This window comes from Cydia fagiglandana, chromosome 6 (genome assembly GCF_963556715.1).
Source record: "Cydia fagiglandana chromosome 6, ilCydFagi1.1, whole genome shotgun sequence".
Taxonomy (NCBI): Eukaryota; Metazoa; Arthropoda; class Insecta; order Lepidoptera; family Tortricidae; genus Cydia; species Cydia fagiglandana.
The window spans coordinates 18219023-18231267 of NC_085937.1; the positions used below are offsets into that span (position 1 = coordinate 18219023).

The 12245-nt window shown below is 38.0% G+C and overlaps 1 protein-coding gene across 1 annotated transcript; it reads right to left on the reverse strand.

The window, feature by feature from the left end:
• Positions 1-6243: 6243 nt before the first annotated feature.
• On the reverse strand, positions 6244-11985 carry LOC134665407 (uncharacterized). Its single transcript, XM_063522358.1, has 5 exons — positions 11882-11985; positions 8981-10559; positions 8424-8492; positions 7951-8038; positions 6244-7712 (listed from the first exon to the last, which is right to left on the reverse strand). Exons 2-5 carry the CDS (start codon positions 10535-10537, stop codon positions 7546-7548), a joined length of 1881 nt encoding a protein of 626 aa, XP_063378428.1. The 5' UTR covers positions 10538-10559; positions 11882-11985; the 3' UTR covers positions 6244-7545.
• Positions 11986-12245: the final 260 nt, after the last annotated feature.

Genomic DNA, 12245 nt, shown 5'->3' on the forward strand with positions numbered 1-12245 from the left:
CTCACGTTGTGATTGGCAAAAGAGTCGTTCTTCCGCAAATAGCTAGGGATCTTTTTACACTAGCCAGTGCGTTCACGCGTCTACACAATTATGAATGCTCCTCGTTTTTGCTTTCTAAGCTCTTCTCTCTTTGTAACAGGTTTCAAAATCGTAGTGAATTACTGTTGGGATACGGTAAATAGGGTGGTAAAATGTACATAAGCAGATAAGTTATTGGGAGCGTTATCAAACGTTGTTTTTATAGGGCGCGCGGGTGGTAAATTCACGTGGTTTATTCGTGGTGCGACGTGGAAGGGAATCGAAGTGGTTACTTATATCTAATGGTGGATACTTTTCCAAAATGTTGCTATTCGAACGAAGGAAGTAAAGAGGGTTTTTTGCGCCGTACGAGCACTACGTACAGTATCTTAGTCAGTGCCGGATTTAGACAATTGCCGCCCGTAGGCTATGCCGATTTTGCCGCCCCTATCCGCCTTGCTTATAGGTTTTTTAAATTACTTTCCTATCAGAGGCGTTTAATTTTTTAGTACAACGCAACATAGCCATATTAAAATGCATATAAGGTGACGTCACTAATGTCACATTTTAGATAAGATATATATGGGCCGTTTTTGTCACTCAATGACGATGCGACCTCGTTATATTTGCCTGATCTGGTGTTATGGTGGGTACGGCTGGGTTTTTTGCCATTGAAAACAAGGTGAGGCTGGCAGTCAGGCTGGATATAGCTAAGGAGTTCTGTCGGGTCTGGCATCGAGTCTGCTCGAGGGACTATGCTATACAAATGGATCGCTAGCTTTTTGTCCGGTAGACGCATATCAGCCGTATAGTAGAGGGAAGCTGTTCCGATAGTGTGAACATTACCGCTGGCGTTTTACTAGGTTCTGTGCTATTAATGCTGCATATCAATGATAATCATTGCTATGCAGATTGCAGAGTAGTAGGGATACGTATTACACAGGCCGTGCTAATATCCCTCATCGAGAGCTCTCTATCCATCCTGAGTTTCGGCATGGGATCGGAACAATTTAGTGAGATTCAATACCACGAATACACAAGAATCGACGATGATCCCAAACTCACAATGTAGTCAGATGGTGGTCAGATAGGTCACAAAAAAAGTAGTTAGTTAAATGAAAACGCGAGCGTAGCGAGCACGAAATTTTTTCGAGAATATAGTAGGTAGGTACATTTTTAGGGGTGTCCTTCTGAATCCCTAACAACGTTTGTCCTAAAGTCTCTTGCCCTAACTGGTTTGTCCTAATGGGCACATGTCCTAACGATCAATTCTCATAAAGATTATTATCCATAATGTAATGGTTAGCCTAAGACTCATTTGTCCTAAACATTTGTACCATAACTATCAAGATCCCTAATGTTTTTTACCATACTCTTCGAAATCCCTAACAATGTTTGGCATAAAATAACATGTTCTAACTCTTTTGACCTAATGGCTATTGCCCTAATGAACAATTGTTATAACAGTTACTTTTCCTATTGATCAATTATCATAACAATTACTTTCCATAATGAATGGTAACGAACTGTTGCCACAAAAGTGAGTTAGGTTAGGTTAGAACTGCGACCATTGTAAAAACGAACTGTTGCCACAAAAGTGGGTTAGGTTAGGTTAGAACCGTGACCCTCGCAAAAACGAACTGCTGCCACAAAAGTGGGTTAGGTTAGGTTAGAATTGCGACCATAGTAAAAACGAACTGTTGCCACAAAAGTGGGTTAGGTTAGGTTAGAACTGTGACCCTCCCAAAAACGAACTGCTGCCACAAAAGAAGGTTAGGTTAGGTTAGAACTGCGACCATTGTAAAAACTAAACGCAACAGAGAAATCAAAATTAGGGCATACGAGTGCTAGGCCAAGCAACGATAGGTTAAGTAAAATTAGGTAACATGATGGTTAGGATATATAATTATTAGGCCTAACAATAATTTGGCAAAAAAAGAAATATGCTACATAATATTAGGATAAATACTCAATATGGAAACTGTCATTAGGAAAAACATATTAGGACAAAAAAATCGGCCATTCGATAATAGGGAAACCAAAATTAGGGTATACGAGTGTTAGGACAACTGATCATTATGACGAACAGTATTAGGGAATGCAAAGATAGAAGAAAAGATTGTAGGGATTCAGATATAGATCCCATTTTTAGGGTTTCGTACTTCAAAAGGAAAAAAACCGAACCCAGCATTATACTACCAGGACACAAGAATCGACGACCATCCCAAACTTACAATGTGGTCAGATGGGTCATAAATAATATGTAGGTACTTAAATGGAAACGTGAGCGTAGCGAGCGCAAAATTTTTTCGAGAAAATAGTAGGCCTAGCCTACCTTTTTAGGGTTCCGTACTTCAAAAGGAAAAAACGGAACCCATATAGGATCACTTTGTTGTCCGACTGACCGTCTGTCTCAATATAAAGGGTCTCGACATGACAGAGGGCGGCAAAATCGACAAATAATGCTTGTTATTTAAATTTTACAAATAATTTCTGGTCGACCCTATCTGAACGGCACGTACAATATTTTCTTGACCCAAATTTGCCGCCCCCTAAAATCTGCCGCCCTAGGCTTCAGCCTACTCAGCCTAGTGGTAAATCCGGCACTGATCTTAGTGGTTATATTCTTAGGCACGTTTTAGTAATAATGGGTTGTACTACTTATGAGTTACTTTGTTATTTATATACCTACTACCTCATACATAAAGTACCTATAATACTGATTATAGGAAATTTAAAAAAACAATGCAGTGTACGCACTATAATTACGAAGTAGGCACATCAAATTAATATACAGAAAAAAAATATACCTACCAGACACTTTTTTAGAATGCCCCATAGCACAATCGGAATAGCACTAACCTCAAAATTTCTAGAACAGTCTTGAAATTTGGTATTAAATATGTTAGTTAAATTTGGAACTAATGAGAATCAGAGCTCGACTTCATCATAAATTATTGGAGCATTTTAACTACAGTGAAGTACCTACCTCCTTGATTGGACTAGACTAAGTATAATCTATGATGGCGTCCAGCTAATGGCTCCTCTACACAATAGGCCAGCGCCGGCTACTCCAAGGGACGCAGCCATGCGGTAGAATAAGATAGCAATATCACATGCTCCCTCTAACGCATAAATGCGTCCCTTGGAGTGGCCGGCTTTGGCCCATCGTGTAGAGGAGCCATAAGGCTAGCCTTGGCCGATTCAATTTGGCGCAACGGCATGCCAGCAGGATATTATTTATTAAACATTGCTGCAGATATACTCGCCGAATAGATAGAGATATTCGAAAACCTTGTTTATATGGAATTGACAAATAAAAATTCTAATTAAAGCTAATAACCTTCTATATAGTGCATAATTATTTTCCTTCGTATTTTCACGGAAACGTACGGACGTGTCGTGCTATTTCAGTCAGTCTCGGTACAGAAAGTAGGTAGGTACCTACCTACTGAGGTTGATTGAAGTATGAACGAAATACGAACGTTTCCGAGAAAATATGAAGGAAAACAATTAGGGGTCATCCATTAATTACGTCACACGAATTTTTTTTTACCCCTCCCCCCTCCTTGTCACACTTGGTCACATTTGGCAAACCCCTCCCCCCCTAGTGTGACGTCACATTTTTTCTACGAAATCGCCAAATCGATTTAAGAAAGTACCTAAGTATTATTAATATTTTATGAAATTATTTTTGACGATATAAACATTAGTAACTTTATAACCCAAAACTGCTTAGGAAAGAAAATTAAACGAATAAAAACGATTACCGTTTTAAAAACTTGTTATTTAAATGTACAGCGAATAAAATAATTTAAATGTCATTCTTATGTTGATACTCTATTAGCAAATAGTATATATATCTGTTAAACAGTTATTTGATACAAAAATATTTTTTCGTGTCTTTTAACCCCCAAGGCGTGTTTTTTCACCCCTTTGTGGTAACTAATCACCCCCTATGACGTAACTATTCACCCCCTATGACGTAACTATTCACCCCATATGCGTGTCCACTGACCCCTTTTTCACGTAAAATTGCTTGTTGATAGTTTTTTGCAAAAAAATGCTTCATTATAGAGAAAATTGGTGATATTATTTATTATTTAGGTACTACTCGTACAGATACTATATTACCAGGTTAGCTAACTTTAACTACGTTAATGTCACTACATTTACCGCTAGAACAAAGTTCAGACAGGCTTCATTTGTTACCTCGGTGAGGCCTTCCTTTAGAGTCAATATTGGAGCGGCGATAACAATAGCGTAAGCGCTAGCCGCCATAAGGTACCTTTTGCCGTGGAACGTCACATATCTTTACTATTTCATATCTAGTGCATCTCTAATTCATTTCCCGAATCGCGCCGTACATCGATGATCTTTTCACTACATCTATATCTACGTGATCCAATTAAATAACAAACGAAAATACTAGTATTTACAGTCCTACAGCTGGCGCCGCGCCGTCTACGCCGTAGCTCGTAGACGCCGTAGCGAGTGCTACGACATCTGATAAGTGACCTCATTTTATTCTGTGACACTTCATTTAGCTAGCTTACTCGTTTAATTATTCTTAAAATTCGCCCAGAAACATGTGATCATAATCAGACCCATGGTATAATAATATACTCCGCCTGGTACTCTCTTCCCGTCTTTTCTAGGTCACCTGACTGACACAAGCCTAATACGTCATCATGCGACAGCGCTATATGATAATATGCGATAGCGCTATATAGCGGCCATGTTATTGTGACGTACACGCGTATTCGGGAAACGAGATAATCACAAGATCTAGAGACGATATAGAGATCAACTAGATTTACATTAGATATCGACTAGATGTGACTTGGATCTAAGTCATAACTTGTCGAAATCGTTCAAGAGGACCTTCAGGCCCCCCCCACATCTGGCGTCTTTCGAGCGTCGGCGTCTACAATTCTATGACCGACGTCGACGCAACGTCGACGCAACTGCGCAACGACGTCATTTTCCATAGCGCTGACCAGACGCCGACAGACGCCGACGCTCGAAAGACGCTAGATGTGGGGCCCCCCCCCTCAGAATCGCGGAAACGTCAAATTTGACATATCTAACTTACAAATGGCTATATCTTCTCGATATCGTATCTTATTCATCTCTAGATGATCTCTAGTGTTAAAGTTAGAATAGGGCCGGTAGGCTTGTGTCACTCTGGGAAGAGAAGACCATGTTTTATTAGGCTATGATCAGACCTATACCTACTCTGTATCTTTAGGTATTTATATAAACAAAAGTAAACAAAATCTACCCTCAAATGGCTCCGCAAGCCAGTTGATCAAATAGTGTGGGTTAAAGTCAGGTCGTTCTGTGACTGATCCATGCGGTTTTGTATTTGGTTGGTTAATCAATCAATATTATAACTACCCGAAAGAGGAATGGGCTACTTTTGGCAGTTTTAGCAAACCTCTGCCCTAGAACTAGCAGCTTATTAGCACATTAATTAGCAGGGCTGAGCAAAATCGACAACATTTTTAGCAGCACTTAAACTTTTTAGTCTTTATTTTCAAATTGTCAAGAACGGGATGACTTGATTTTGGGGTTATTAGGTTCATCTAATTTTTTATCACACACTGCCATCTTCGGGTTCTGTATTTCTTGTGATATCGGATACGCTTGTACAGATGTACTGCCGTATTCGAACTTCAAGATATTCACAAGAGACGACACGTACTATATAGATCCATTCTAGATACGTTATAGGTAGTTTAGATATCAACTAGTTCTCTTTTGCAGCGCAACCAATGTCACTTTTACGTTAGATAGAGTAAGATATCTATTAGATGTGAATTGGATCTCTAAGTCATATCCTGTGGAAATCGTTCAAGAGTATCTCCAGAATCGCGCAAATGTCAAATTTGACAGATTAGATCTTAAACGTATCGTTATGGTATCTTGTTGATGTCTAAAAGATATCTAATAGATGTCTATTTCAAAATCCGAATCGGGCCCGTAGTGCATAATTATTTTCCATCGTAGTTTCACGGAATCGTACGAACGTGTCTTACTATTTGGCCTGAGTTACACTTGTAAGTTTTACTTACGTAAGTAGGGACAAAGCTATTTGTTAGAATGAGATAACGATATTCATCTCTCATTCTGTAGTATAGCCGTGTCCCTACTTACGTAAGTAAAACTTACAAGTGTAACTCAGGCCTTTCAGTCAGTCTCGGTACAAAAAGTAAGTACTGAAGTCGACTGAAGTAGCATGACAAATACGAACGTTTCCGAGAAAATGCGATGGAAAACACTACATCGTAGCGCGTAGCTCGCGTTGGTAGTGAATGTGTTAATATGGAGTAAAAAAGATATTTCTTTGGATTAACCTTTTATTAGTCATCAAACACGCAACCACGCATTTTTAAAAGTGGGTACGTAGAAAGTAGAAACCTTTTACTCACACGACATACAGTGTCCGACCATGGGGCTTTAATTCCAGGGCTTGATTTTACTCGCTAAACTGAGTTACTTTTACTATGGGACGAACCCTAAAATCGGGAAAATTTTTTGGCTTTTCCATAGAAAACGTCGACATCTGATCAGCCAAAATGTATGAAAAAGTAAAAAAAAATTTGGGATTTCGGGGTTGGTGCCGTAATAAAAGTAGCTCAGTTTAGCGAGTAGAATCGAGGCCTGGATTTAAAGTCCGATGGTCAGTAACACCCTGTATACATTTATACATATACTCTTTATATACAGCACGGAGAGTCGGAGAGCAATGATGATATTGAACATACAATTTGGATTTTATACATTACTTACTTACTTTGTTGGCGCGGTGACCCAAAATGAGTCTTGGCCTCCAACACAAGAGCACGCCACTTTGATCGGTCCAGAGCGGTATCCCGCCAGCTTTCGCCGACGCCGAGCTCACGGAGATCTGCCTCCACTCTATCTGCCCAACGGTATTTAGGACGACCAACAGGACGGCGCCCAGTTGGTCGACCCAGGTAGGCCCTTTTGGCTGCCCGATCTTCACCCATCCTTTCGAGATGGCCAAGCCAGCGGAGACGATGCGCTTTGGTTCAGCTATTATGTTCGGCTCGGCTATCAGGTGTTCTATTTCGGCATTCTTTTTTTATTTCGGATTTTATACATTATCATTATAAACATTGACTCTTCAATTCTTGCAATCAAACAAATTGACTTAACATACCCTTTGTATTATCAAAGAGAATTTGATATAGAGGCGGATTGTCAAATTGATTTTTGTAGCCACAGTAAATTTACTGCCATCTTTCGACAACTGATGAAAACTTTATCAATTTATTCTATTTTTACGCTACAGTTTGTACCCAAGCTGATGATGAAACACATATGTAAGAGCGAGAGGCATGACACATTAATTAGATACAGTTGAAGTATTTCCTAATATGTAGTAATAAACCAAAAACCAGCTCTTTACAACATTAAATACTTTGATCAATTTTACCCCACGAATCAAAGTAACCCCGTTTTAGGTAGGCAGTCACTTAGGTATTAGCTAAATTATCTTCAGGGCTTAAAGTTACTATTCGCCAAACGCTCCAATAACATAGCGATATTCGACAGCGCTGAAGCCTGCGTTTCCATGGCTACCGTGGCGCGTTCTTGGAGCTTCTCTTGCCGAGTTACAGTTGATAGGATCGCTTCTAGCAGCTGTGTTTGCGTAACGGAAGTACCTGCATAAATAAGTAATATATCAGATGGTTGGCGGATGGGGGCTAGGCGAAAAAGTGTAAGATTTTGCCGTCACCAGCCATACTGTTGCGATATATGTAAGTGTCATATTTTGCTTGCACATGACAAATTGATCAAATTATTACCATATAAGTATTATATAAAAGTGCGAGTGAATAGTCACTACGAGATGTTTACACGTTGAATAGGGTTCCGTATTTATAACGATTTGTTTATTACCGTTTTCAAGTTGGTTTTCATTGATTTGCAAGTAGGTGCCACTCTGACCGCTCGATAGCGGATCTACCTCTGTACCGTCGTTGGAAACCTACGGATAAAATAAAACAATCATTAAGAGCAAACTCGAGCAAGACGTATATTTTTTTAAATTAAGTACCGCCATTCGGGGTGACCTATCATCCCTAGATGGCTGGGGTGAATAGGGACAAAACTTGAAATGTGATTTACCTAACAATATCTTCAAAAATACCCACACAAATTGTATCATTCGATTTCGAGAGAGATGAATCGAGATTGACATTCGATCGATCGATCGATCGAAATAATAGTGAATTTAGTATGATACAATTTGTGTGGGAATTATTGACGAAATTACCAGGTATATCACATTCTACGTTTTGTCCCTATTCACCACAGCCATCCCCATTCACCGCGGTTGACAGTACATACAAATATTGTAGTGTAAAACTCACTTTGGTGTTCCTTTTCTCTGTCGATTGTTTTTTAGTTGCCGCGCGTTTTTTTGGAGCGTGTTTGCCTGACTGCAAATAAATAATAAGTAAAGGTATAATGACACAAGTTCACTTCGATATTTATGTTCGCGTACTTATTTATAAATACCCCAAAATGGGTGAAACATTTATATGTATTAAAATTAAAATATGTTTATATTGCCTTAATTTTTTTGTACTTGTAAGCATGAAAGTATGCGCCAGAAACGACTATTTCAGTGAATATGATTCACTGCTGCAATTGACACATTATTTTTAGTTATTCATACGTTGCCAGGGAGGTTTTGGGATTATACCGAGCAACTTTTACTATAAAATATTTGGCTATTTCATAAATTTTGGCTAGTCCATTTTCTATAGGAGGGTAAAATTGTTTTCGTCGTGTCTGTAATTTGTTGTTTTGAACTGGTTTTAATCGCGCTCACACACGACTTTCACTCATTTCAAATGCAGGAATCAGCGTAAGCGATCTTTAAGGTCGTATCAAAATAAGATCAAAACTTGTATTTTCAACTTACCGGGTCGTAGTCCGAATCGGAAGATAAATCTTCTTTTCTTTTTGGTTTTAATTTACGGCCTCTGGATGACCTTGGAACGTAGTCAATGCTCACCATCGTATTTGTTGGCGTATAATCTATAGAAGCATCTTCACATGCCATATCCTCTTGAAAATCGACAGGTGATAGTTTTAATTCCATTTTGTTTTCAAGTATTTCATCATCATGCTGTTGAGTTTCGGATAAGCTGTAAGTGTTTTGCTTTTCTTTTTTAGTGTTCTTTTTCTCTATATAATTACTTGAAATGTCGTCGTCGTAGTCATCGTCACTATATTGGTCACTAAATTCTATTTCTGTTTTTACTTGAACTGGTATTTCTCGTGCTTCCGCTTCACGCGTTTCAAAGTCTTCGACCACATCTTCAATTGTTTCATTATAACCAGGCAATTGTTTCAATACTTCTTCTGGGTTGAATGGCTTTATTCCAGTTTTTTCAAAACCTTCTAATACTGTATCAGTTGCATTAGCAATGATATTTTGTGTCATTTCAAAAAAACTTTGTTTCGGGATTGAGTATTGACTGCTGTCTATTTTTACCTGAGGAAGTATACTACTCCATGTCTTTTGAATCAGTTGCGATAGGTTGTAGAGAGGTTGCGTCAAGTTACTGGAGTTATCTGGCAAAAATACAAAATGTATATCTTGTTCTTTGCACATTTCAAGTATATCTTTAGTAATACGCGACGAAAAGAAACCGCCTATTAAGCATTTTTTGCCTGATTTTCCTTCATAGTAAGGGACAATGATAGATTTGAACCAATCTTCGAAAATACTTGTATTCAGCCGTTTTCGTTCTTCATGTAAATGCTTGGACATTATAGATCTTCTTGGAGTTTTCTCGTAACACGGTTTCTCTTTATACGAAATAAGAGGATCTAAGACCTCTCCTGCGGCTGAAGCTGCCAGCATTACAAGCATACTGTTTATTTTCAAGTTTTCTTTTTCTTTTGTTTTATTATCTTCAACTTCATCTACGATTAAAATATCATTATAGCAAACGATATTTTGCGGATCCAGATCATTGATCAACATTTTCAGCTCATGAAAATAACTGAGAACGGCTTCAGCTGTGACTGCGCCGTTATCGTTAATGTGTTGAATGACTTTCTGTGATATAGTGTCTTCTTGTCTTTTTATCAATTTCATCACAAGTTCTTGTCCAGGTAAATTATTCTCTAATTTCCTTTTAGCAATCACCGGACGTCTGTCCAGATAAAATTTTATGAGCAATCTTAAATCCCAAAACTGCAGATGGTATTGCCACGGTGCGCAAGCATGTATGTATTTTATAATATGTTCCTCTCTCTCTAAAGTAAATGCTTTTCGTCCGCCAGATTCATTAGTTCTATTATAATGGATGCGCCCATATAAACACGATTTGGTAATGTTATATTTCCTTGCAATGCTACACAACGAGCCTTCACCATTACGAAACTCTTTATATGCCTTTTTCATTATTTCTGGGTCATATTTTCTATATTGCCTGGACCCAGGCTTTGGTTTATAATTACGCACCATAGTTGGATTTAATAGTGTGAATCTGCAAAGCAAAAACCATGTAGATCTAAGTCTAATAGCCATGTACACGATAAAGATAACGGCATTCAATTATGAATGTAAATTGATGATAAAAAAATATGAAGAATTGTTTCGGAATTTACAATTTAAGCTCTTTCAAATGATACCCCACTTGACCTAAAGGAAAGACGATTTCCAGATAGCTTTTCGTACATTGACGTACTGTTGCTAATGCTATCTCCTTTGCACGCGCGTAATCATATATGCAGCAAACTCGCACAGTGACATTGACAACCGGCATTAGGAGCGGGACAACAATATAACTATGCGCGTGTAATAGAGATAGCAACAGGTCAATGTACGAAATTTTTTCTGGAAAGCGTCTCTACTTCTGTACTAGACTTTGAAATTTAGCCCCCTCTACATATCGGGAATTTCAAGAGTTAATAAAAAAATCCTTTCAATGTGAGTGGATTAGCGTTGTTCATGACTGTTCTAAATTTCAAATTGATAGCATAAGTAGTACTCAAGATATTTAGCGATGTGACCGATGGACGGACCGATGGAGTTATACCTACCAAAGGGCTCCTTTTGTACCTTTTTGGATGGAACCCTAAGAATAGGACGCCTATCTAATAAAACGGTATGCAATTATATTTCCGGCAGACGGTGACTTGATGGTCCCCCTTAAAAAGCGACATCTAGGATGGCTCAAGGGCAACACCATAGACCGTATTATTATTTAAACAACATCTTCGTTTAAAATAATGTCTTTGCTAGGTAATCAATCCTAAGTGCTTATTTTGATGTAAAAAGCACATTTAGAGTCAGACCGAGAAAATTCTGCAGTGATTTTAATAGCCCACGCAGTGCAAGTGTCATTATAAACGTCAAACTTCTATGAAATTATGATGTATAAATAACACTTGCACTGCGTGGGCTATCAAAATCGCTGCAGACTTTTCTTGGTCTAACTCTAGGTATAATTATTACTACAAGAATGGGAACTCGCATCTAACACTGGGGAAACGAACGATAATAAAGTGAATAAAGACAATGTACACTTTTGCGGCTGGGTGTACCTATTGATTTTGTCATAAAAAATGATGTCTGCTTTCAAACTTAATTATAAAACACTCGTAACAACAAGTAATATGCTTATAACGAATGATATCGCGATAGCATTCTATATTACAACTATAATAACGACGATCTCTATTAACCCCATTCTCCTTTTTAATATACCTACCCCATGTTTTATATTCGCCCCATTTTACGAATTGGGTTATAAATTATAACTTGAATCTTATCGTGAATATTTTGGCTTATAATTAAACTACTTACGTGCGCAAATTCACTAAAAGCCCATAATATTAGCAAATTACAAGTACCATTTGACATCACGGACATTAGACAGTAAACAATAAAATTATCATTTTATACTTTGCTAACTTCATGTCAGTCAAGGGATACCCCAACAAAAAATAACCAAAGTATTTTTAGTGATTAATAATTTAATAAATTTAAAACAACAGCTTTTCTTACTTCTTTTTGAGTCATTTGTTATTTTATGATGAGATCTAAGCCTAAAGTAATATTGTTTACTTCATGTACTTCAGAAAATAAATAATAAGTTTTTTTATGCTTTTTTTATTTGTTGTCAGTATCACGCATAACAGGCAACACTTCTCAAGTCATCATCACTTCC